Here is a 22511-nt window from a genome sequence, read left to right as displayed (position 1 = left end):
GGGGTCACTTGGACTCTATACACACTAAACCTCATTTTGGTGTAGTATATATAGAGCCAGTTTTTTACAGGGAGGGTGTCTGATGTTGAGCAGGAGCTCGTTCCAGGTCTTGGCTGCGATGTAGGAGAGGGTTCTTCCACCTGTTCTGGCTCCGCGGATGCGCAGGATTTCGGGGAGGGCGAGGTCGGCGGATCGGAGGTTTCTCTTGGGTACGTTGAGGGAGATTCTCTCGTTGCGGTATTAAGGTCTGGTGTTGTGGATGCATTTGTAGGCGTGGGTGACTCTTCTCTACGGGGAGCCAGTGGAGGTTCCGTATGTGTTGGGTGGTGTGCTCGTTTTGGGGAATGTTGAGGATGAGTCTGGCTGCAGTGTTCTGTATGGTCTGGAGCTTGCGAATCAGAGACTTATTGATCACGGCGTAGAGGGCGTTTCCGTAGTCCAATCTGCTGGTGATGAGCACGTGGGTGATGGCCGTCCTTGATTCATGCGGGATCCACTTGAAGGTCTTTCGGAGGATTCGCAGGGTGTTGAAGCAGCTGGAGGCGACAGCGTTGACCTGTCGGGTCATGGAGAGTGAGGAATTGAGTAGGATGCCGTGGTTTCGGGGTGTGAGGGGGCTGCCGAGGGCAGTTGGCCACCAGGTGTTGTCACATGGCGAGGGGGGAAGGTCCGAGGACGAGGACTTCTGTATTCTCAGAGTTGAGTTTCAGGCAGTTTCAGCTCATCCAGATTGCGGTGTCCTTCATTCCTTCCTGGAAGTTGAGTCTGGTGGTGATTGGGTCCTTGGTGAGGGAGAGAATGAGCTTGGTGTCGTCGGCGTAGGCTACTATGCTGAGTCCATGCTGTCTGACGATAACGGCGAGGGGGGCCATGTAGATGTTGAAGAGCGTGGGGCTGAGTGATGATCCTTGGGGCACTCCGCAGTTGATTTCCGTGCTTTCAGAGAGGAAGGGTGGTAGTCTGATTCTTTGGATTCTGCCGGCGAGGAACGAGCGGATCCAGTCGAGGGCGGTTCCTTGTATGCCGGCATCGTGGAGTCTGGTGGTGAGTGTGCGGTGGGAGACGGTGGCGAATGCTGCAGAGAGGTTGAGTAGTTTCATGGCCGCGGTGTGTCCTTGGTCGAGGAGGGTGCGAATGTTATCTGTGGCGGTGAGTAGGGCGGTTTCGGTGCTGTGGTTGCTTTGGAATCCGGATTGGGAGGGGTCCAGGATGGAGTTTTTTTCTCTGTATTTGGTTGGTTGTACATTGGCGGTCTTCTCTGTGACTTTGGCCGCCAAGGGGAGGAGGGAGATGGGTCGGTAGTTCTTTAGGTTGGTGGGGGTGTTTTGAGAGCTTTTTAAACAGGGGTCTGACTTCTGCACGTATCCAGTCGTCGGGAAAGGTGCCGGTCTTGAAAGTGGTTTTGATGGTGTATCGTAGTTCGGGAGCAATGGTGGTGTCGGCTCTGAGGAAAATGTGTGGGGGACAGGGGTCTATGGGGGCTCCTGAGTAAATGCGTTTCATGGCCGAAGTGGTGTCTTTGGTGGTGACTGGGGTCCAGGAGGAGACGGTGGGCTGGATGGCGTTGCTGGAACAGGAAGTGGATTTGGAGTTGGGTGTCTGGTTGTTGAAGTTGTCGTAGAGTGCCTTGATTTTCTAATGGAAGTAGGATCCAAGCTTGTCGCAGAGGTCCTGGGAAGGGGTGATGTCCTTGGTTTCGCTGGGTAGCTTGGTGGATTCCTGGATGATGCTGAAGAGTTGCTTGGAGTTGCTGGGGGTGGCGAGGATCTTGTTTTGGATGAAGGTCCTTTTGGTGGATCTGATGCGTTGTTGGTATTCCATCATGGCGTTTTTGTAGGTGGTGTAGTCTTCAGGCTTTTTGCTGTTGCTCCAGTTCTTCTCAAGACGTCTACAGGTGCGTATGGATTCTTGCAGTTTAGCGGTGAACCAGGTGGCTTTTCTGGGGCGTTGTCTGTCGGGGTTGCGTAGTGGTGCAAGCTTGTCTGTGCAGCTGGAGATCCATGTGTGGAGTTCTTTGGCTATGAGGTTGGCGTCGGTCAATGTGGTGGGGGCGTCGCTGTTGAGGGTGGAGTGGAGTTGTTCCTTAGTGGCTTTGCTCCAGTTCCTTCATGGAGGGCGTGGTACAGGTTTGGGCGGCGTGGGATTTGTTGACGTAGAAGTGTACGCAGTGGTGGTCTGTCCAAGGGGGTTGTCTGGTGTGGCTGAAGTGGATGTTACCTCCTGCGAAGATGGGGTCGAGGGTGTGTCCTGCCTTGTGGGTGGGCGTGGTGACGAGCTGTTACAGTCCGATGTTGGCGAGGTTGTCCAGGAGGGTGGTGGAGTTGGGGTCGCTGGGGTTGTTGAGGTGGAAGTTCAGGTCTCCGATGAGTATTTAGTCCATGGAGGAGATGGCCTGGGGTGCGATGAGGTCAGCGATGGTAGTGGCGAACGAAGCGAGAGGGGGTCTGTAGGCGAGGGTGCTGCAGAGTTAGGTTCTGGGGCTGGTCTGAATCTGGAAGTGGAGGAGTTTGGTGGTGAGGAAGGGGTCCTTCGTGGTGAAGAGTCGGAGGGAGCTCTTGTGTACGATGGTACAATAACTGGCACATTAAAAATATAGTGAAGAGGTTAGAAGGAAGACCGAAGATGGGCACAGAGAGACAGAAAAACGGCACAAAGACCGAGACAGACAGCAGCGGCCAGCAGAAGAGCAAGGCTCTCCCACTGGACAAACAGGGATGAGGCGCTGGCAGGAACCTGTGGGTGGAGGAGGGCCACGAACACCGACCTGCACAGGGGCAGTGGCAGCAGCACTACCGCGGAACTGCTGGGGGAGAGAGCAGGTCTTTGACCTGGAGGGTCAGCGGTCTAACCCACAGGCTGTGTCACTCTGGTTCACCCAGGCACTCATTCAGTTTATTCCAAACTTCAGTAGCATACATGCAAACATCAAGGCAAACAGGTTCTGTTTACTGCATTCCAGGTTCACCATCAGCAGCAGAACTTTAGGTGAATGGGCCAGTAGACTCCCATTCACACAACACAGGTAAATAGTCCTTGTCATACTATAATCACGGAATGTGGCACCACTGCTCTATGCGTGAAGAGGGACAGTAGTCCCTTTCATTACTCTTATTGTGTCCAGGACCAGTCTTAATTAAAGAGAAGGCCTACGCCTTCACATACATTTTAGGTTAGCGTGAGGCTGGGGCCAGAATATGAAAATGATTTGAACTCTCATGGCAGGGGTCACGATTATACCATGTTTGGGACATTCCCGTCCTAACATCCTAATTCCTAAAAGTATGCACTCCTCTTGATTATTCATAAGTGTTGTTTCTACAATGCAATGCAGATGGAAATCGGATTGGAGATCATTAAAGATGTCTTCTGATAGAGTCTTCTAACTGCAGATTCCTCACCTTTTGAATATTCCTCAGGTGTCTCTTTCAGACACCTTAAAGCAAACATTTTCTTTGTGGAAGGGAAATCTCACCTACCAAAACGCAGACCGGTAATCTGCGGCCACATAGGGGACCATGGCATATCAAGGTTTATGGTAATGGGACGTGCACTACTGGTACTAATATCTTCAAATGAAAGTCCAGCACATTGATTGGTATATATCTGCTTGAATGGTCTTGGGCAGTAGCTCTGTGCTATCCGCATAAAGAAGTGGTTTTCCAACAGATTGTTCTGGTCCTCATGGATCTGAGGATAAAGATTTTGACTACTGACTTATACTGGATGAGCTATTTGTATACTCATGCTGAAAACTAAAAAGATGAAAGCAATTGGAATCATCAGTCTCATGGAGTGACTTCATAATTTTGGATCGTGTTTTACAAATTTGGACCTGTCAGATTGACGGACTTGGTATTAAATAATTGGTGGTGCTCTGGACATTTATTATATTCTTTTTATATTTGAGTTTGTTGTCTTATATACTTTACGCTATTGGGTGACATAGTGTTACTTGTTCCATTAAGTACACTATACTGTCTGTACTATTGACTTGTTTCCTGAATATTGTGATGTGCTAGCATCTATTATAGGGCATTGTCACCTCTATAATTTCTTAAATTTTAATCCCTGTAAGGACTTTCGCTAACAAATGTCTGTGATAGATTTCATTTCAAGACCGGAGACTACCATTATGGATTCATCTTTTAATTGCCACTCCTGCAGCACCTTTAAAGAACTTACAAACTATAAAACCCCAATCTAGAATTAAATCTTCTTAGTCCATATATATTCCTTTTATAAAACACTTTTTCCTTTAAATACTGCTCCAGAGAAAAATAAGTACTGTGTGTGAAGGTTAAGTTTGAATTGTGTTGGTCTGTACGCATGCTAAGGGTCTAATTTATAGAAGTGTTGTGTGCATTTAGTAAATATAACTTTAGTGAGTAATTTAATTATACATTTAGTGTGAACTAAAACAGTGTAAAACGTAAAAAATAGTTTTTAGGTAAACTGAGTCATTTTAGCCATGTAATGCAACGTGCGCTTGTACATAAGGTTAATCTTAGAAAAGGTTTTTAGTATCGGCGTGCACGGGTATGAGGAAAATTAGATTTAAAAGTACCGGAAGTTAAGCGGCCTTGACACGAGGCTGTTGGCGAATGTCAGCACGAGTCGTGCTGTCACAGTAAGGAGGCCTAAACAAGGCAGTTTGGGGAGGCTGTACACAAACTATCAATCCAAGTTGCAGTGTGAAACGACCGCGCATAACAGATAAAATTCCAGAGTGCAGGGAAATCAAAGAAATAGGTGCGTGAGCATACAGCGATGGCGCCATATTGGTTTGGGCACGATTAGGTAAATAAATAGAGAGGAGAGTTAGTGAGCTAAAAAACACAGTTGAACGGTGGAGATGATCGATAAAAACGAGCAATTGACGAGAGAGTGGCCTTTTGAAGGTTTGAGGGAGACATTTATAAAAAATACAGGATTTTAGATTAATATTAGTGTAGATTTATAGTTTTATAGGATGTAATGGATAAGTATGGATTCTGAACAGGGAAACCGTATGGAAATAACTGGGACAAAAATGAGTGAAGAGGTTATAAGAAGATTAATACAGCATCAGGGTTTACTCAAGAAACGACCTTTTTGCATTGAACCCCAAAGGTAAGAATACCACATGTCCGTGCTTAACTCTCAGGGCCACTCGTAAAGAACTGTAGCAACTTGTAATAACTGTCGCTTAACTCTTCCCCATATCCTATTTCACCCATAAAACTGCCCGAACGAACGGAAAATAAACAGGAAAGGCCTGAAGCTGATGCTTTGCTGTGCTTACTACTAAATGCTAGATCACTGATAAAACACAGCACGGAATGTGCATTACTCTTGGAGGAGCACACTATACAATTAGCATTCATAACCGAGTCATGGTCAGACAAGGCTGCAGGACCAGACCTCGCTAAAGCCACACCTCCGGGCTTCCAGTGCTACACCCAAGATAGACCCTTTAGGAGAGGGGAAGGACTCGCAATCATTTATCACAACTCCCTTCAGTCCTCCTTCCAAACAGCATCCAACCTAGATTGCGAAGCACTATCGTTTAGTTTTTACACAGCTCAGCAGAATTCCTTTAAGGGTATTCTTCTTTATAGACCTCCAGGTCCAAGAGGCACCTTTTTAGCATCAGTTGTGACTCTGTTTGAGGCCAGGCTCTGTGGTGACTCTTTCACGATCTTGGGGGTCTTTAACTTCCATCTGGAAGCACATCTTGACCCGGACACAATTAGTCTGGTAGAGATGATGAACAGTGCGGAACTAAGACAACTTGTAGAGGGCCCAACGCATGTGGCAGGACACACACTAGATGGGATCTTCTCAAACAATCCTCTAATAAAATGCACAAAGGTGTTACCACTGACCTGGACGGTTCATGCCACCGTTCTATTTGATTTAACACCTCTTGAACCTCACCATATCATAATAGCACCAAAAACGGTGATTGAAACAAGAGCCTGGAAGAAAATAAAAAGTTCTGAGTTAGCTGACTCTCTCTGGGCGACGGCCCATCATCTTCCCACAGACGTAGAAGATGCCACCACTTCCTATACAGATTGGATAGATGTAACATGCAAAAAACTAGCCATGTTGAAACTATGGACCCCAAGCATTCTCAACTTTCAGCTCCCTGGTATTCTGAAGCAAAAACTTGGGGGCTCAACCCTCGAGATCCTCGGGCAGACAGGGACACCCTTGGTCTACTTTTCCTCAGTCTGTGGGCTCAGATGCAGTGGTGTCTTTTGGGGTCTGAGTCTGGTGCAGCGGTCTCTTGTGGTTGGAGGGGCCCTGCAGAAAATGCTGTAGGAGGCGACTGGAAGCCCAGTCTGGGAAAACTCAAGCGTGGGCTGACCTCTTGTGGGCCTGGGGACCCCGTTGGCTGTCACCTGCCTTGGACTCTGGCTGTGGCTCTGGAGTGCAGGTGCATGGAGGCCAGGTGCATTGGTGATTTGAGGCGTCAGGTGGCAGTGGCCGCAGACTCACTCATCGTCTTGGTTTCTGCTGCCAAGGGGCAAACAAGACAGCTGGGCTTCTCACAAAGTGGATATCTCTTTCCCTGAAGTCCCTTGACGTGCAGTTTGGTCTTCCTCGGCATTGGTGACTGGACACAACCAGCCTGGGCTGTTTCAAGGGGTTTCAGTACCCAGGTATTGTTCCGGTGCGGCTACGGTTTGTTCTGGTGTCCTCCAACTCAGTAGAGAAACAGATCTGACGTTCAGGAGCACAGGGTCCTCTTTCTGGGGAGCTGCTGTGCTGGCCTGGCTGGGGAGCGACAACTCAGTGGATCAGACCTTGCAAGATATTTCAGGAGAGCAGGAAACCATCTTAAGGTATGTACTGGGCATTAGGTCAAAACGATTTTCCCAGCTACATAATGGATTTATTAATACATTCACCCAGAGAGTACATCAGAGGTAACTCGAATGTACTCTCTGGGTGTATGTATTAATAAATCCATCACTGGAATCAGTATGGGTTTATTAGTGCAATGTGTTTGATACCAAAGACCATTTGTTTCAGTGAAGCCATTATGTAGCTGGGTAACTCGTTTTTAACCAGTGCCCAGGACATACCTTAAGATGGCTTCCTTGCTCTCCTGCAATATCTAGCAGTAGAACTAGACATCACCGGGGCATATCTGCTCATGCAGATATGTCCTCACATAGAATATAATGCATCCTCCCTTAGGGCTCAAGGCCTGCTGTAGGGGTGACTTTCATATCTTAGATGTAGTGAGTTTGGCATGACACACAGGAGTGTCATGTTGTGTTTTCACTTGTGGTTTGCACCATGTCAGGCAGCTTTCAATGTCATTCCGTGTGGAATTTGTCTGTGGGTCCCTTGGGGTGGCATAAGATATGCTGCAGCCTTTAGGGACCCTCTCAAGTACCTCTGCCCTAGGTACTGTAGTACCATTTAGTAGGGACTTACAGGGGTGCTAAAGTCCCTAGCCAATTGTAGCACAATTAGACTTTACCTTGTTTTAGAGAAAGAGCGCTGGCACTGAGGTCTGGTTAGATGGCCTCCGTGCACTGTCGGAGTCAGAAATCAGCATCTAGTAGCTAAAAAGGGGGGCGGGAGTGGGTGGGGCTAACTGCAACAAAAGCCTAATTCTCTACACAAAGCAAAACCAAAGGGGATGATGGACGGAGTGTTGAACATTGCAAGCACTCACCCCCAGTCAACTGATCTGGGTTTAATCCATCATCCTTCTTTAGCTCACTCCGCCACCCCAGTTCAGACATGGCCATATGCAAATCAGTCTGACCCTGTGCCTCATGGAAACAGTCCAGCCCGAACTGCCAAGCCATGTCTTCAGCCGTCGTCAGCAAGGCTAGCTTGTATGCCCCAGACATGGGTCCCTTGCTCACTTTGCCACTGGATTCAAGCTAGCCTGGCTGATGACGGCTGATTAGCCAGAAACCGGTCCCAGGCTGCTTGTTTCCGGTCCAGGGAAGACATGGCTTGGCAGTTCGGGCTGGGCTGGATCACGAATGGCGTCAAGGTGGTGCAAGGTCTCTTTCAGCAGTAGGGAGAGCCTTGATTAGATCTGTTCGCCAACGCACAGAACGGGTAATGTCAGCAGTCTGCAAGCTGGAGTTTCCAAGGCGACACTGGCTCAGAGACAACTTTTGTCTGGAGTGGAGCTCAGGTCTCCTGTACACCTTTCTGCCCATACCACTCCTGTCCAGAGTTCTCAAGAAGATCAGGTACAACCAGGCATGAGTAATGCTTGTCGTATCCCGAGCAGTTGAGCCTGAGCATCGATCCTCCTATTAGGCTGCCCCTTCAGAAGGATCTTCTGTCGCAGCACCGGGGGAGGGCTGTTTTTGCGTGAAGATTGAGCGGCAACAGTTCACCTTCCGCCCGAAGTCTTAGATGTTATTCTGCCAGCCAGGCTTCCCTCTACCAATACAATATACGCCTGCCGTTGGGGCAGGTTTGTGGCATGGTGTGCAGAAAATCAAGTTGACCCCCTTTCTGCTCCCCTTTCTCAGGTTCATCTCTTGGTTCTTTCCCTTGCCCAGCAGGGTTCTGCTCTGGGCATCGTGAAGAGTTAGGTTTCTTCTATCTCAGACTTCCAGCAATTGCCTGACCAGCCCTCCCTCTTCAAATCCCCTATTGTACATAGGTTCCTAAAAGGTTTGAAATATATGCTTTCTCCTTCTCCCTTTATCATGTCTTAGTGGAACACAGCAGTCCTCTCAGGCTCCTTACCATCCAAACCCTTTCCTGGTGGCAACAATAACTACCCGGAGGGGTCAGTGAGCTTCAGGCTTTTTCATCCAAGCCTCCATACCTGAACAACTACCCAGACACCCTGGTTCTACGAACTGGAGCTTCCTTTCTACCGAAAGACGTCACTCCCTTTCATGTAGGCTATTCCATCACTTTGCATACTTTTTATGCTCCAACCCATCCCTCTAAGGAAGAGGAGTGGCTTCACCTACTGGACCCAAAAAAGAGCATTGTTATACTACCTTGACCTCACAAAAGAGTTCTGGGTGGACTACCAACTCTTTGTGGGGTATGTCGGAGTGAAGAAGGGAAAGGCTGTGCAGAAATTAAGCATCTCCCGATGGATCGTGCCCTACATTAAAATCTGCTACGCACTGGCGAAGAAGCCACTCCCTGTGAGTTTGCATGTTCATTCCACAAGAGTCAAGTCTACGACTACTGCGTTAGCATGCAGAGTGCCGGTCCTGGACTACTGCCAGGCTGAAACATGGGCTTCCTTGCACTTGTTCACAAAACACTACTGCCTGGAAAGTGAGCGCTGTTGGGATGGGCATTTAACCCCGTTCGGTCCTGCAGGACGTTTTGGTATGAAATAGTTTTGCAGGCCCTTCTCTGGGGAAGTATTGCTTGGGTATCTATTCTAAGGTAAGGAATCTCTTGCTAGAAATCTCGATCAGATTGTCAAGTTAGTTGCCTTTGGAAATACCTTATCAGGTAGAGACTCTCTCTAGCCGCAGATTCCCTACTGACCCACCCCTCTTCCCCGCTCTGCAAATGTATTTCTAGGGACAGGGCTTTCACTTTTCCTGGCCCTAGTTTTCCACACCACTTGTCGGTGTTCTTTGTGGCTCTGCGCTCCTGGCGTGGAAAGTACCAAAAAGAAACTGACGTCAGTGCGCTGGATAGGAGCCTATATAGATAGGCAGCCCGCACGTCACATCCTGCGCGGCAGACTCCATACGAGCCGATTGACGCCACCTACCAGTGAGCAGGGGTACAGCTCACAAGATAATTTCCTGATCCAGTCTGATGCTTGGGGATAATACTAAGGCAAGGAATCTGCGCCTAGATAGTCAAAGGTAAGTAATAGTCCTTTACTCCGAGATTGCACTTAGGCCTGCTACTGAGGCCTCAGTGCCAGTGCCCTGACCTTAATCAGGGTATGTTTGCTTGGCTTTTAGCCTATTGGCACTGGCTAACTTACCTGTAAGTCCCTGGTATATGGACAGACAAGTCCACAGAGAGGACTACTTTCCCTGCTCTGTCCTTCAGGACTTTCTGATTTGAGTACAGTCACAGAAACGCTTCCAATAGGTACTGCTTTGATGTCTGTTCAAAAGATGAGGAATCTACGTATAACCGTAGCTAGAAGTCTCCATCAGAATACCAAGTTGCTTACATACAGTAAAGCTCTTTATGATAGAGACTCTGTCTAGCCGCAGATTCCTCACCAGTCCTCCTTGTTCTGTGATTGGACTCTGCCCATTAATAAGATCTCAAGTCTAGCCATCTAGAGACTGGTTTATCAGTTTGCTTTTGGGGCTCCACACCTGGAGGTGCGTACAGTAATGAAAGCAACTAACGTCAGCTCGCATAAGTGGCTCCCAAATAGGTTCAGCAAGTCACTTCTGAAACTGCACCACCTTTCGCCGCTCATAGGTACTGCTGAAAAGTTTCCGGATCCAGTCTGATAACTGGGGAATTTTTTTTTTTTTTATAAAGTGAGGAATCTCCAGCTGGATGGAAGTGTTACTGAAGGTAAGTAACTTGTTCATTCCATTCAGCACTTTTAAGTATGTGGGATGGTGGATTGGCTTACTCTTGATTGAGGGTACTGTGGGCTTTGGGAGTATTATGCCTCTTCAAGCATTGTTTGTTTGTTCCCTATGCCCTTACAAACACGACTGCTTCTCAATTTTATGATTGGCTGCAAGCATGTGGGGACCGAGGAGGGAGTGATGTAGTTAGAAACACATGCAGCTCAGCAGTCAAATAACTTGTGTAACCTGCTGTATCCATGTATATCATCTGAGCATGGCAGCCCAGGGTCTGTCTTCCTGTCTTAAAAAGAAGCGAGAAGGCCCAATATTAAATGTTGTAATCACTTGGTCTTACTTCAAAACACACACAGTGTGGCTGTTGTGTGACCGGCTGCATGTTGGAAGAGGTCTTCTATCATCTACTTGAAGCTGTACATCTTCCCAGGAGAGTAGTCCTGTTCTTGCAAGAGCTTCCGCTCTCAGTGAATCTTAGTGCCCCTTCTCGGTGCAGTTGGGCTGCACAGGTCCAGCTTGCACCTACCGCCCTGCTCTCCAGCGACTCAGTGGTTTGGCCAGTAGCATCCCAAAGCTCATGAGTTCAGAGTGGGGACTTAGTTATGTCAAACTGCATCTCCACTTTGAGCATTGCCTAGAATATGACCAGCATTAGAGAGGCCTCACATACTTCTTTTCAACAGTCATACCCTTAACTGAGGTGCAGTAGCATGAAATGCCCAGTGTGTTGCATGCTGCATCATTCGCAGGTTGGATAGTGCTTATTGATGTACTGCGCACTTTAGAAGCAGATGGAATACCAGGGACCCTGTACTTAATTACCTACTGCCAGTTATGCTGACTAGCAAGTATGGCGGCAATGAAGGACCTCCACTTTTGTCTGTCTTGAGCAGCTTGCTGGACTGTGCACCAGCTTTGGTTTGGGGTTTTCATTTCTGTTTTCACAGTTAACCTCCATGTGTTCTTTGGCTTGCCTCTCTTCAGCTTGCCTCTGGGGTCCAGTAGAGAGCTGTTCTTGCGATGGAGTCTTGTTCTTTTCTGATGGGGAGCCCTATCCATCCTTTTTTCATTATGATGGTGTCCATGCTGTTTTGCTTGAATCTAGTGAGCACTTCCTGGTTGGAGATGGTTTTCTGATGGAAAATGTGTAGCATTCTTCTCAGGTTACTAGTGTAAAAGGCTGACAGTTTGATTTCGCTTTCATCATCTGCCAGCATTCTGATCCATAAAAGAGTGTGGACAGAATGCAGCTCTGGGCAAGCCTCAGCTTATTGTTGATGCTGTACTGAAATGACCTCCGCACATTTCTATTGCTCAGCATCCGAAGGCACTTCTGGCCTTGTTCAGTCTGCTCTTGATGTCACTGCCTCCCCTTCCCATATGTCTGATAGTACTGCCTAAGTAGGTGAACTCTTCAGTCATGGCTAGGTTCTCTCCACGCACCTTGATTGGTGAAGGGTTTGAGATGTTGAGTGGCATGACTTCAAATTTATTCAGAGACCTTGTGTATAGGGACAAATGTGTGAGCTCAATTCAGACCATTAGTGCTCAAAGGGATATATGCACCACACAGGCAACTAATGTGAAGACCTTACGAACTAGAGATTCCATTCATGCTGAAGGTTTCTGAGAAGCATCAAAGACCCCAGAAGGAAAAGCTTGTTTACGTTGAGAGATATCCCAGGAGGGTAATGGTTTGTAAAATCGTTATCCACAATATAGAGCAGTCCAAAAGCTCTGGGTAAAGAGAATGCGGGAACTGTGGACCATGATGCAGAGGGTATGCTATTTGAATAGGCAAGAAGAGTACAATGAAAATTCATGTATTCTCTCTAGGTCTGCAAGCCCTGAACAAAAAATACTATGCTACAAAATATTTCGGTTGTTGATACAAACTCGTGCATTATTGGAGAGTTGTCAGAGCAGAGGGGAGCCCACTGTAGGTTGGCCAGGGTTAGGCTGGGTTTAGCGGCACATATTCTAAAATTGAAACTATACAGAGAAGATTAGGGTGGCCTCTGTGCAAGTATGACACACTAATTTGAGTCATTCTATTCAGGCTAAATTCCAGCCTTGATTTATTGAGGACTGAGCAGTTAACTGGAACATAATTAACCCTGGGCATAGTTCGCGAAGTAGCGCTACGCGTAGCTACGCAAAGTGCACTTCGCGAGCTACGTGTAGCACTTTGCGAACTGCGTAGTACCCTGTTCGAACTGTGCAAGATGCCGTTTTCAATGATTGCACAGTGCGGATAAGCATCCAGCACTGTGCAATCATTGAAAACGGCATCTTGCACAGTGCGAGCTGTAGTTTTCTGCCGCTCAAGTAGATTTTTACTCGAGCTGCAGCTTTCACAACGCGGACTGGTAGTTTCTCATCGAGAGCAGTCGCGAGCATACGCGACCACTCGCAATGAGAAACCTGACCTCCCCGCGTTGAGAATCTTGCCGTGAGGTTTATTTTCCACGCTCGCGATCGCCAACTTGATGTTGCTGATCGCGAATGAGGAAAAAGTCTTGCCGGGATGTCATTTTGCTTGCTCGCGGTCGCCAACTTGACAATGAGGACCGAGAGCAAGCAAAAAATGACCACTTTACTACGCAACGCTATGCTACGCGTGTTTGCACTGTGCTACGTGCAATTCGCGTAGTGCGAAGTAGCGCAAACTTCGCAAACTACGCGAGCGTAGCGTAGTGCTTTGCCCAGGCTTATACATAATACCCTGCAGTGGAAGACCCAAACACTATCACTTCATCTCTGCCTTGCTCTACAATGATCACACTCAATGGCCTCTCCTCAAAAACTAAAATAATTGAAAAGACCAAATTATAGCTGCTTTCAGCACTTACAGGTACGTGCATCAACCATTTTTGCGAGCGCAATCGGTGCGATTCGCAAAAATCAGCCGTTTGCACCCGCAAAAAAGGCTTCTGCGATGCATCAATCTGTCAGCCTCTCGCAAGTTAAGAAATCGCAAATCATTGAGATTTCTTAAATTGCGATTTCATTTAAGGAATTGCAAATTGCGATTCCTTAAATGCCAAGCATGATGGAATCGCAAATAGCAATTTTGCTAATAGGGAGCGCAAATTACCTCAATTTGTACTTGATGGTAATTTGCTAAAACTTTGAAAACCGCACTAAAGTGCATTTTTCAAAGTTGTAGGTCACACACACACACACATGCCCTTGGGGCATGTGTGTGCGCGCAACGTGTGCACAGATCAATTTCAGGGGTGCAACAGGGTGTCCTTTTGACACCCTTGAAATTGCATGCGCAATTTGCGAGTACCTATTGGTACTCGCAAATTGCGCATGCAATCTCCCATTCAATCCTATGGGCCTGTAGGCCCATAGGAATAAATGGGAAGGCATTCCTTAATTCGGACCCGCAATTTGCGAGTTGCAATTTAGGAATGTTTGGGAACCGCTAATTTTATAGCGATTCCTACATGCATAGGCTTTTGCAATTCCTTAATTACAATACCTTAATAATCGCAATTAGGAAAACGCAAAAGCCTACATTGATGCATGTACCTGTTAGATTCTCCCCAAAAGCACATAGAGCTTTGTGGTCAATTGACCCACTGCATCTCTGCCCTGCCATCCACTCACCACACCCATGTGCATTGCCATTAAGAAAAAAAAAATTAACAGACCCAGTCACAGCCACCCTCTTTATTTGGACTTGCTTTAGAAATTATCCATGATTCAGCTATAATGTGACCCTTTTGGCATGCTACATCACCCCCTTGCTGTCCAAACTGCTGTGTCCTAGGGCTCCCTGTGGTATTTATAGCTACGGCACAGTATTCAGCAGAGTTCAGCCTTGGTCTCATGAAAAGGGCCTTGGGCCAGAGGGCCAGAACACCTACCTTGGACAAGGGACACCATGTCCCTAATTCCACAAAATGTGCACCACTACCTTTACCCTCACCTCATACTACACACCACACTTACTCAGCAAATACTTAGAACCCCATCCACATCCCTCTGACTAGCACATAGAGCCAATAGTGCACATCTTCCAACTCGTGCTGCTTATTAGAGGCCTTGCTCTTACTCACAGCTGAAGGAACTGCTATTGTCACACAACCCGACAGACTATTCATCACAGAAACATAGCTCACTCCCACACACTCCCTAGAAGTCCTCGTATCTAAAGACTAAAATATCCATTATGTAGTCTGCATGCTGGTGGGTGACTCCATGGTATCTAGAAGTTTACCAGGCCAAACACTTTTTCCAAACAAAAAACATTCAAGTCATTTGCGTTCTTCACTTTCCTAATCCAACTCTCAGCATCCTGGGCACCCTCCTTTAATCTTATCTACAGGGACAGCACTACTCTCCCATCCACATAGTCAAAAAGAAGACATAATAAAAGTCTAGTTAAAAACGAGAATACAAACACAGTAGTCATACTTTGGTCTGACACTTTTGGGTCAGTGTGGCATTATGATAAAACACTCTAGATTGGGGTAATAATGGCCCTGACCCTGATCTGTTTCTGGAAGGTTTTCACAGAAACGAGAGAATTACTGCTACTTTGGATATGGATATGGAATGTCTGCTACTCTTGTATAGATCTTTCTCTTGTTGTGCATTCTGTTGTTGTTGGCTTATGGTGCTGCTGCATGGGGCAATATTGACCTTGTGATCTGAGTGGGATAAGGCTTTGCTGGTTTCTGTTCCTTGAAGTGCAATTGAAGCTCTGTTTGTCCCTGGTGGGGTAGATCTTCATGATTCAAGCATGGAAATCAGGAATATATGCAAAAGTAATGCTATATTTACTTCACTAATTTCATAACTCTGAATACTCTTCTTCATACATAATGATATTTCCTCCTTTCGATGTACTCATCTTTGATTGCAGTGTTTGGCCACTGCTTTGGTAGTCGACATAGGTAGATTGGGGCTGGAGGTTTTCGATTATGAGCCATCCTGGATGGCAAGAAGTTGTATCTTGTTGTTTGCATTATAGAGGTGATGTCTCTCCCCTGATTTACTGAATCAAAGTAACACGATTATGGATCTGTAATCGTAGCAATAGTCATTGGTGTTTGTAGTATGATATTCCTTTACCTCAACTATTCTTTCTAATGTATTGTTTTTATGTGGATGGTCCTTTCACATTCCTTTTTGGTGAAATAGATTATTCCCTCTTATATTAAGTCCCATGAGTAAACGGGCCAATGGTTTTTGTCCCGGACAAGCAAAAATTGCTGTACTTGTGCACTTGCGATACCATCTTGGTCAGTTGAGTTATTGGACCTTTTCTCCAAGTTAAATTAGCCAGGTATGATCCTTAGCTCCATCAGATGCCTTCTCATGTAAAATGTATGGGCTACACGTTCCTGTATTAGTTTGTGTCTTAAATGCAATATAAATGTAAGGGAGTATATAAAATGTGTTACGTTGTTTGTGAGCTTGAGTACTGTCTTACTGACTTACCATTTTCTTTCCCCCAGCAGATACTCCGTTCAAGCCATGCACTCCCGACCCTATCCTGCAGCAAGTTATGGAAAATGCTGAAATGATTAAAAAGGGTGTACTTGATACCTCTCTACTTATTGATAGTTTGTTGCTGTGGCATGTAATAAGCCAAGAGGAGTATGTGACCTATTCTGCAAGCGCCATCAACTCCTCTCAAGATGAATTTATAGCTATACTTATTAACCATGTGAGCAGGAATAGCAATAAAGTTAAGACACGCATCTTTCTTCATTTGTTGGATGAGCTTCCTGAAGTTGACAGCAAACTACGCAGCTGGCTTAAGGAAATTAATAAAATAGGTATGTACGTCACTGGCATGTTAGTGAAAGGCATAGCATTCATAGACTGGACTGTTGTAAAGAAAGTACATTTTTTAAAAGTTTATTATCTACCATTTACAATTCCTTTATATCCTAAATATTGCTGATGTGTCATTTGTGAAAAATGCTGAAAAGTGATTGTTGGAACATTGGCCTCAATGTACAAAAAGCTCATTCTCAATCTCCGTGAAGTCAGTGTTTTTGCACTAGTTGATTGCATTCTGACCCTCATTTTGTTAGGTAACAGATCTACTAATCAGTCTCATTGCAAAATGTGGATTTGCTGGAGGTTGCAATACCTCCTGTCTAATGAATATTCATTACGTAGGTGTTGAACCTTCTGCGAGTGCCTTTTAACACTTGAATTAAAGCATGCAAGGGTAGTAGACCTCTATCTCTTCTTTATTAATTTATTTTAAAGCTGTGCATATCCTTAAAAGAACAATTGATGTGATTTCCTTTTTTAAAAAAAGTTTTCCGTGTAGGAATGATCTAGGGCCTGGCAATTCACTATGCCCGGTGATGCCTTTTTGAATCTGTTACCACCCTAACTCTGAGGTCTGTAACAGATCAATTGTTTGCAGCCCCATTTGCTGTCCCAAAACATTGCTCAGCCCTTTGCCACTCATGAAGAGGAGGGAGCTGTGCCGCTCTACACTTGCTCCATACCACCTCTGACTGATGTTGGCAGCAAAAGTAATAAACCACAACCAATCACCATACAGCCTGATTCCAATGCTATACTTATTCTACAGAAGATGCACCCGTTGAGATTCCGTTACCTATCTTATCAACCCAGTTTCCAAGCAAAGCTTGCTGCCACCCAGAGATGATGATGGTGAGGATAGGGATGATTTACCCCCTCATTCTGAAGATGATGCTAACTTTTAAATGGACTTACAAGAGGCAAGTGGGAATGGCATTTTGCCTCATTCAGGGCTGAATTAGTCATTTGGTCCTCACATGGAAGAGAGTGCTTTATTTGCTGTAGTAGCTCAATGTGCAGCTGAGGTATTGGGCCTACAACTACCCTTCATTAAGGTTAAAACAAATGTCCTTACAAAATCTTGCAGCCTGGGTCAGCCACATCTGAGCCCTTGCTCCTGGTACAGGATTTGTGCTGGACGTTCTACTACCGATTGTCTGGGAAGGGAGTTTGGCATTGGTGTGTTACTCCGCCTCCATTCGTGTATGCGCTCCATGTGATTCTCTTGAGAAGCACATGCCTCTCTCATGGATATTCCTTTTGATGACTAACACCTTTCTGCTTTGGGACGTTTCGAGTAGAGCGACGGAGCATTCTCGGGGTCTTTTGAACACTGCCAAACCATTTTCTCAGCAGTCTTGGAAATTCAGAGGCTATTCTAAGGATCTGGCATATATGCAGTGGCAGGTTCTCCAGCCTTAACCGCAGTCACCCTATTCTGTTTAGGCCAGGGATGTGGATCAGGCAGGCAACGTGCAGGCCACCAAGGGCATCAGTCTTTCTGGTTCCCTTAGCCGGTTGACAACATCCACCAAGCCTCTTTAGCTCGTTGTTAGTGGTGCACCACAACCCTGTCGGAGGCATGATCCAGCACTTTCTCCCAGGAGTGATCCATCATGTCGAATAGATTGGTCCATCAAATTATCCAGCATGGCTATGCCCTACCCTTTATTTCTGCTGTGTCAAATCTTTCCCTCATAGCAGAGCGAATCTCAGAGGAACACCTGTCAATTCTGTTTCAAGAGGTGCAGGTTTTACTCTCCAAATGAGCCAAAGAGAGGGCAGAGTGGATCTGAACGTTTCCATAGCAGTGCTCCCTCCCGCTACCAGATGGAGCCGTGTGGCTCTGCATTGACTTCATTCCCCCCTGAAAGTGATGAAGCGGAGCAGCATATAAGCACCGCCCCAAGGTGCCATCTGTTGATTTGTTTTTGGGCCTTCGAACAAGGATCCGGAGCGACCTTTCCCTTTTTTGTCGGTTTGACAAGTTTTTCAAATTGAATTCCAGTGTGCATGGGAATAGTGTCCCCACCTAAAACGATAGGGTTCAAACCATGCCATAATCTGTCAACAGATGTCAGTGATGGACCTGCCTGAAGTGTGCCTCTGGTTAGGGGTATGTCACGGCTCCACGTTATGTGAGGAATGGGCCTACATGCAACAGAAGGCTATCTGGGACCATGAAGAGAAGCTATATTTCGCTGATCGTTGAAAGAAGTTATGCAGCAATGTTCCCAGCTTCTGGAACCAATCTTGCAAAAGGTCATCTTCGTGGTTAAGCTCATCCAGTGAGTCAAAGTCCAAATCAAGGTGGCAGCACAAGAAGGCAAAATCGAACATGACAAGAGAAGTCACAAGGACATCATGGTGCAGCTCAATTTTGCACCTGATCTCCGATTGAGGAGCCAGTTGCTCAGTTGATCCCAGTGTGCCCCTAGTTCCCTGGGCCAACAGCGATGCCACAGCAGGTTGATGCCTTTAAGGAAGCCATGCTGTATATTTTTTGCACTCTTCCGGCTCCCTTTGGCTTGCCTTTGTGTTCCAAGAATCCACTGCGGCACAACAGATATATATCCTTAGTGCCATATGAGCCCCTGGAATCCACTTGGAGTTCTTCAGGGTCCAGATGTGGAACCCATTCGGCTCCAAGACCTTCACCGGTTCCTTGTCCATCAACACCTGTCCCAACTTCACAAACTCCAAAGGGGATGTTCTGCAACTCGGTATCTGACCTCGAGCCAAATCCATCTCAACCTGACCACGTTTATCCTCTTACTCCACTCCGATGCACCTGGTTCCTGTTCAGTCCATTTCAGACAAAACACAACCTCTACCACCGCCATCCTCAGATGCTTCACCAGCTTTTCACGTCTGACTCTGACCAGAGTTTGCCACCTCTAGGACATGACCATGGAGATGATGGTAATGATTTAGTTCCACTTTATGATGATGACAGTTTATATATGAATTTACAAGAGGCCAGTGGGCTTGCCACTTTCTCTGATACAGGGCTAATTCCCCTCCTTGAGCTATTGATGTAAGAGAATGCTTACTTTGCATCAGATGTGCTGCTGTAGTCCTGGATGTACGACTTCCTTCTGTCGATACAAGAACAGATTTACTCACCAAATTTCTACAATCTGGATTCTTTTCTTCTCTGCCCTTACTACTGTTCAACAAAGCCATAACTGATACTCTTATGTGCACTTAGTCTGAACCATGCGCACCTGTGAATAGGCAGATGGCTAGACGCCACTGACGAGTGGCTGGTGACCCTGATTTTCTTACACAGCACCCCCCTCCTAAAAGTTTGGAAGTCCAAGCGTCCACCAGCAAGGTGAATCCTAATTCGTTCCCCATGACCTTCCTTGACAGGATTTTGGAAATGATTCAGGAGTTTAGGAAGTGCTTGTTCACTTTGACCAGGCTAGCCTTGAAGTCAAAGCGGTACAAAAGAGGGTGGTGATGGACGGAGCATCAGAACCAATCAAACACTCACACCCAGTCAACAGATTTGATCCATCACCGTTCTTTAGCCCACTCTTCCACCCCAGTTCAGACATGGCCATATGCAAATCAGTCTGACGCTGTGCCTCATGGGAACAGTCCAGCCCGAACTGCCAAGCCATGCCTTCCCTGGACCGGAAACAAGCTTCCTAGGACCGGTTTTTGGCATTTCAGGCGTCTTCAGCCAGGCTTGCTTGAATCCAGTGGCAAAGTGAGCAAGGGACTCACGTATGAGCATACCCAGCCAACTTATGGCGAACAAAGCGGTATAAAAGAGGGTGGTGATGGACGGAGCATCAGAACCAATCAAACACTCACACCCAGTCAACAGATCCGGGTTTGATCCATCACCGTTCTTTAGCCCACTCTGCCACCCCAGTTCAGACATGGCCATATGCAAATCAGTCTGACGCTGTGCCTCATGTGAACAGTCCAGCCCGAACTGCCAAGCCATGCCTTCCCTGGACCGGAAACAAGCTTCCTAGGACCGGAGCCTTGAAGTCAGTCAGCACAATTTGACTACTAGGCTGTTATACACATAGCCTCTCGGACATGGCCATGGCTATCTTGCGAGCAGTCCCGGAAAAGTTTGGGACCTTCTTCTCTCAAAGCATTCAAGATTGTCATGATGCAGCCAAACATGTGATTCGGACTGGCCTGGATAATACCAATTGTTTGATTTGAGCAGTTGGCTCTAGTGTGGGGCTCTGTCACTACGTATGTATGAAATCATTCCACAGACTTTTCTGGAGATATTCAGGCATCCCTTGTGGACATAACTTTTGATGGATCCTGCCTTTTGGGTGACAAAACTGATTCTACTCTGGAGTGCTTCAAGGTTCCGTAGGTCCACTTCACACTCTTTGAGTCTATCGATCCCAGCCAGATAGTTTCCTCATGAGTTTTAGTTTTCTGAGGCTACTCGAGGTTTGGCATACAGGTAACACCAAGCCCACCCACTTCCCCTGCAGTCACCTCAAGCCTTTCGTTCCTGGGAACAGGGATCAGGCAGTCAACATGCAGGGTACCAGGGTGTGCTGATCCTCCCAGTCCCACTCCCCTTGTGCATCAGCCGCCTTTCCACTTTAGTTTGACTGTATCGGCGCAAAACCACCCTGTACTATACCCTTTCATTCCTCCCCTCCCCTGCTTCCCCCCCACTACTAAGCGGCTTTCGAAAGACCACCTATCCATCTTACTGCACTGGACTACGGGTGTACAAAATTCGTGCAATTTGCTTTTGCATAGTTATCCAAAATTGCAGCGATATTATGCAAAGGAACACATAATCAGGCAAAATGCACATCCATCATTTTGCACTATATTTTATGGTTCAAATCTCTTTATTCACAATTTTAAGAACAAAAGAACAAGCCCTCTGTTAATGTCACATATCACAACAAAAACAGCACTTTAACCAATGAACTGCCCCCCCCCCCTCCCTCCCCAACCTCCGTAGCAAGCAAAGTAAAAGTATTGCGTTTAAAAAAATTACCTAGGGAGTGAATGTCATGTCCCTAGTCATTTTCATCGAAATGTGTGGTGGGATCAATGTCTGTGAGACGTAGTAAGCGGAGGTATTTGGGGCACGTAAGTTCCCTAAACTCAGCGGAGAGTAACGCAGTGTAAGGGTGCCATAGTTCCCTATAGGAGTCTCCCTGCGCTGGTAGCATGAGGGTAAATTTCTCCATCCCCAATACATCCCACATGTGATGCAGCCATCCCTGATGTGTGGGGATTGTGGGAAGTTGGCCTGATATATGATGTCACTAATTCTAGTGTACACCATGTGTCAGTCCAAACAACCCTTATGGTGATTGGTTGTAAAGTCAACCTTATAGACCAGCTATCCTAGTGGTAGCATGGACAAGAGCAGTCTTAGGCTAAACTCTGTATAGCATGTGAAGCCAGCTGTTATAATACCAAAAAGGGGAGGGTCCGAGGGAAAATTTAAAGACCAAGACAGACTCAATCCCCCATCCAATATAACAATACAACAAGGAATCTGTCAGTCTGAAAACAGGGGCACAGTCGCTGTGAAAGTTAGAATAAGCGAAGAGTATGAAAAGGGAGCCTCAGAGTGCTGTAGGATTCATTAGGATTTCCATCAAAAACCAGTGATTGGTGAATGTCATCATCTGGATATCCACTCCTTCCCACCACTGTGATTCACTCCATCTTGGAGTTTCATTCGTGGTTAGTTAATAACCGGAGCACGTTTTCGAGGCCCATGGAAGGTGAAGGAGAGAAGGACAGCCAAGCCGCTAGTAAGGGCAAGATATGGGATATATACCAAAAATGATATATAAGTGGTGCAGTGCAGTAAGGTGAGATGTTAAAAAAGGATAAGGAGGAAAAAAGAAAGTTTATTGAGAAATATTCCTACCAATCCTTATCTAAAAATGGTGCAGAAACAGCTTCTAACAAATAGGCTGTTTGATAATAGGGTCGACATGTTTCAGCCTGCTTGCCTGGAGGGTCAAATGGCTTTCGTCAGGACCTGCATTTGATTATCGCTACTGCAGCAAAAGTGAGTGAGAAAATTATAAATTGTGAGACAATGTTAAAAAATACAACCTTGTTATGGTGTATAACTTCTTCGTATTGTCAGAGTATATATGAACATCTGTGGAAATACGAAAAGAGAATCACAAAGCAACAAAGTGAGTGAAACCATCTGACAAA

The 22511-nt window shown here is 46.3% G+C and overlaps 1 protein-coding gene and 1 non-coding gene across 4 annotated transcripts in view; both read left to right on the top strand.

Moving 5' to 3' along the window:
* The window catches only part of LOC146801783 (E3 ubiquitin-protein ligase TTC3-like), a 1211260-nt gene that overhangs the window by 536739 nt on the left and 652010 nt on the right, over window positions 1-22511 (top strand). For 2 of the 3 annotated variants that reach the window (XM_085621275.1, XM_085621273.1), the window contains exon 27: window positions 15989-16312. In XM_085621275.1, coding sequence (XP_085477401.1) covers window positions 15989-16312 — 324 coding nt within the window. The remainder of the gene's footprint in view (window positions 1-15988; window positions 16313-22511) is intronic. The other variant, XM_085621274.1, reaches the window with a different exon arrangement.
* LOC146801784 (U6 spliceosomal RNA) lies at window positions 12471-12577 on the top strand. The gene has a single exon (XR_014968134.1). It is a non-coding gene; the product is annotated as a U6 spliceosomal RNA (small nuclear RNA).

Source organism: Triturus cristatus, chromosome 8, assembly GCF_964204655.1.
Source record: "Triturus cristatus chromosome 8, aTriCri1.1, whole genome shotgun sequence".
Classification (NCBI taxonomy): domain Eukaryota; kingdom Metazoa; phylum Chordata; class Amphibia; order Caudata; family Salamandridae; genus Triturus; species Triturus cristatus.
This window is presented reverse-complemented; position numbering and strand designations above follow the sequence as displayed.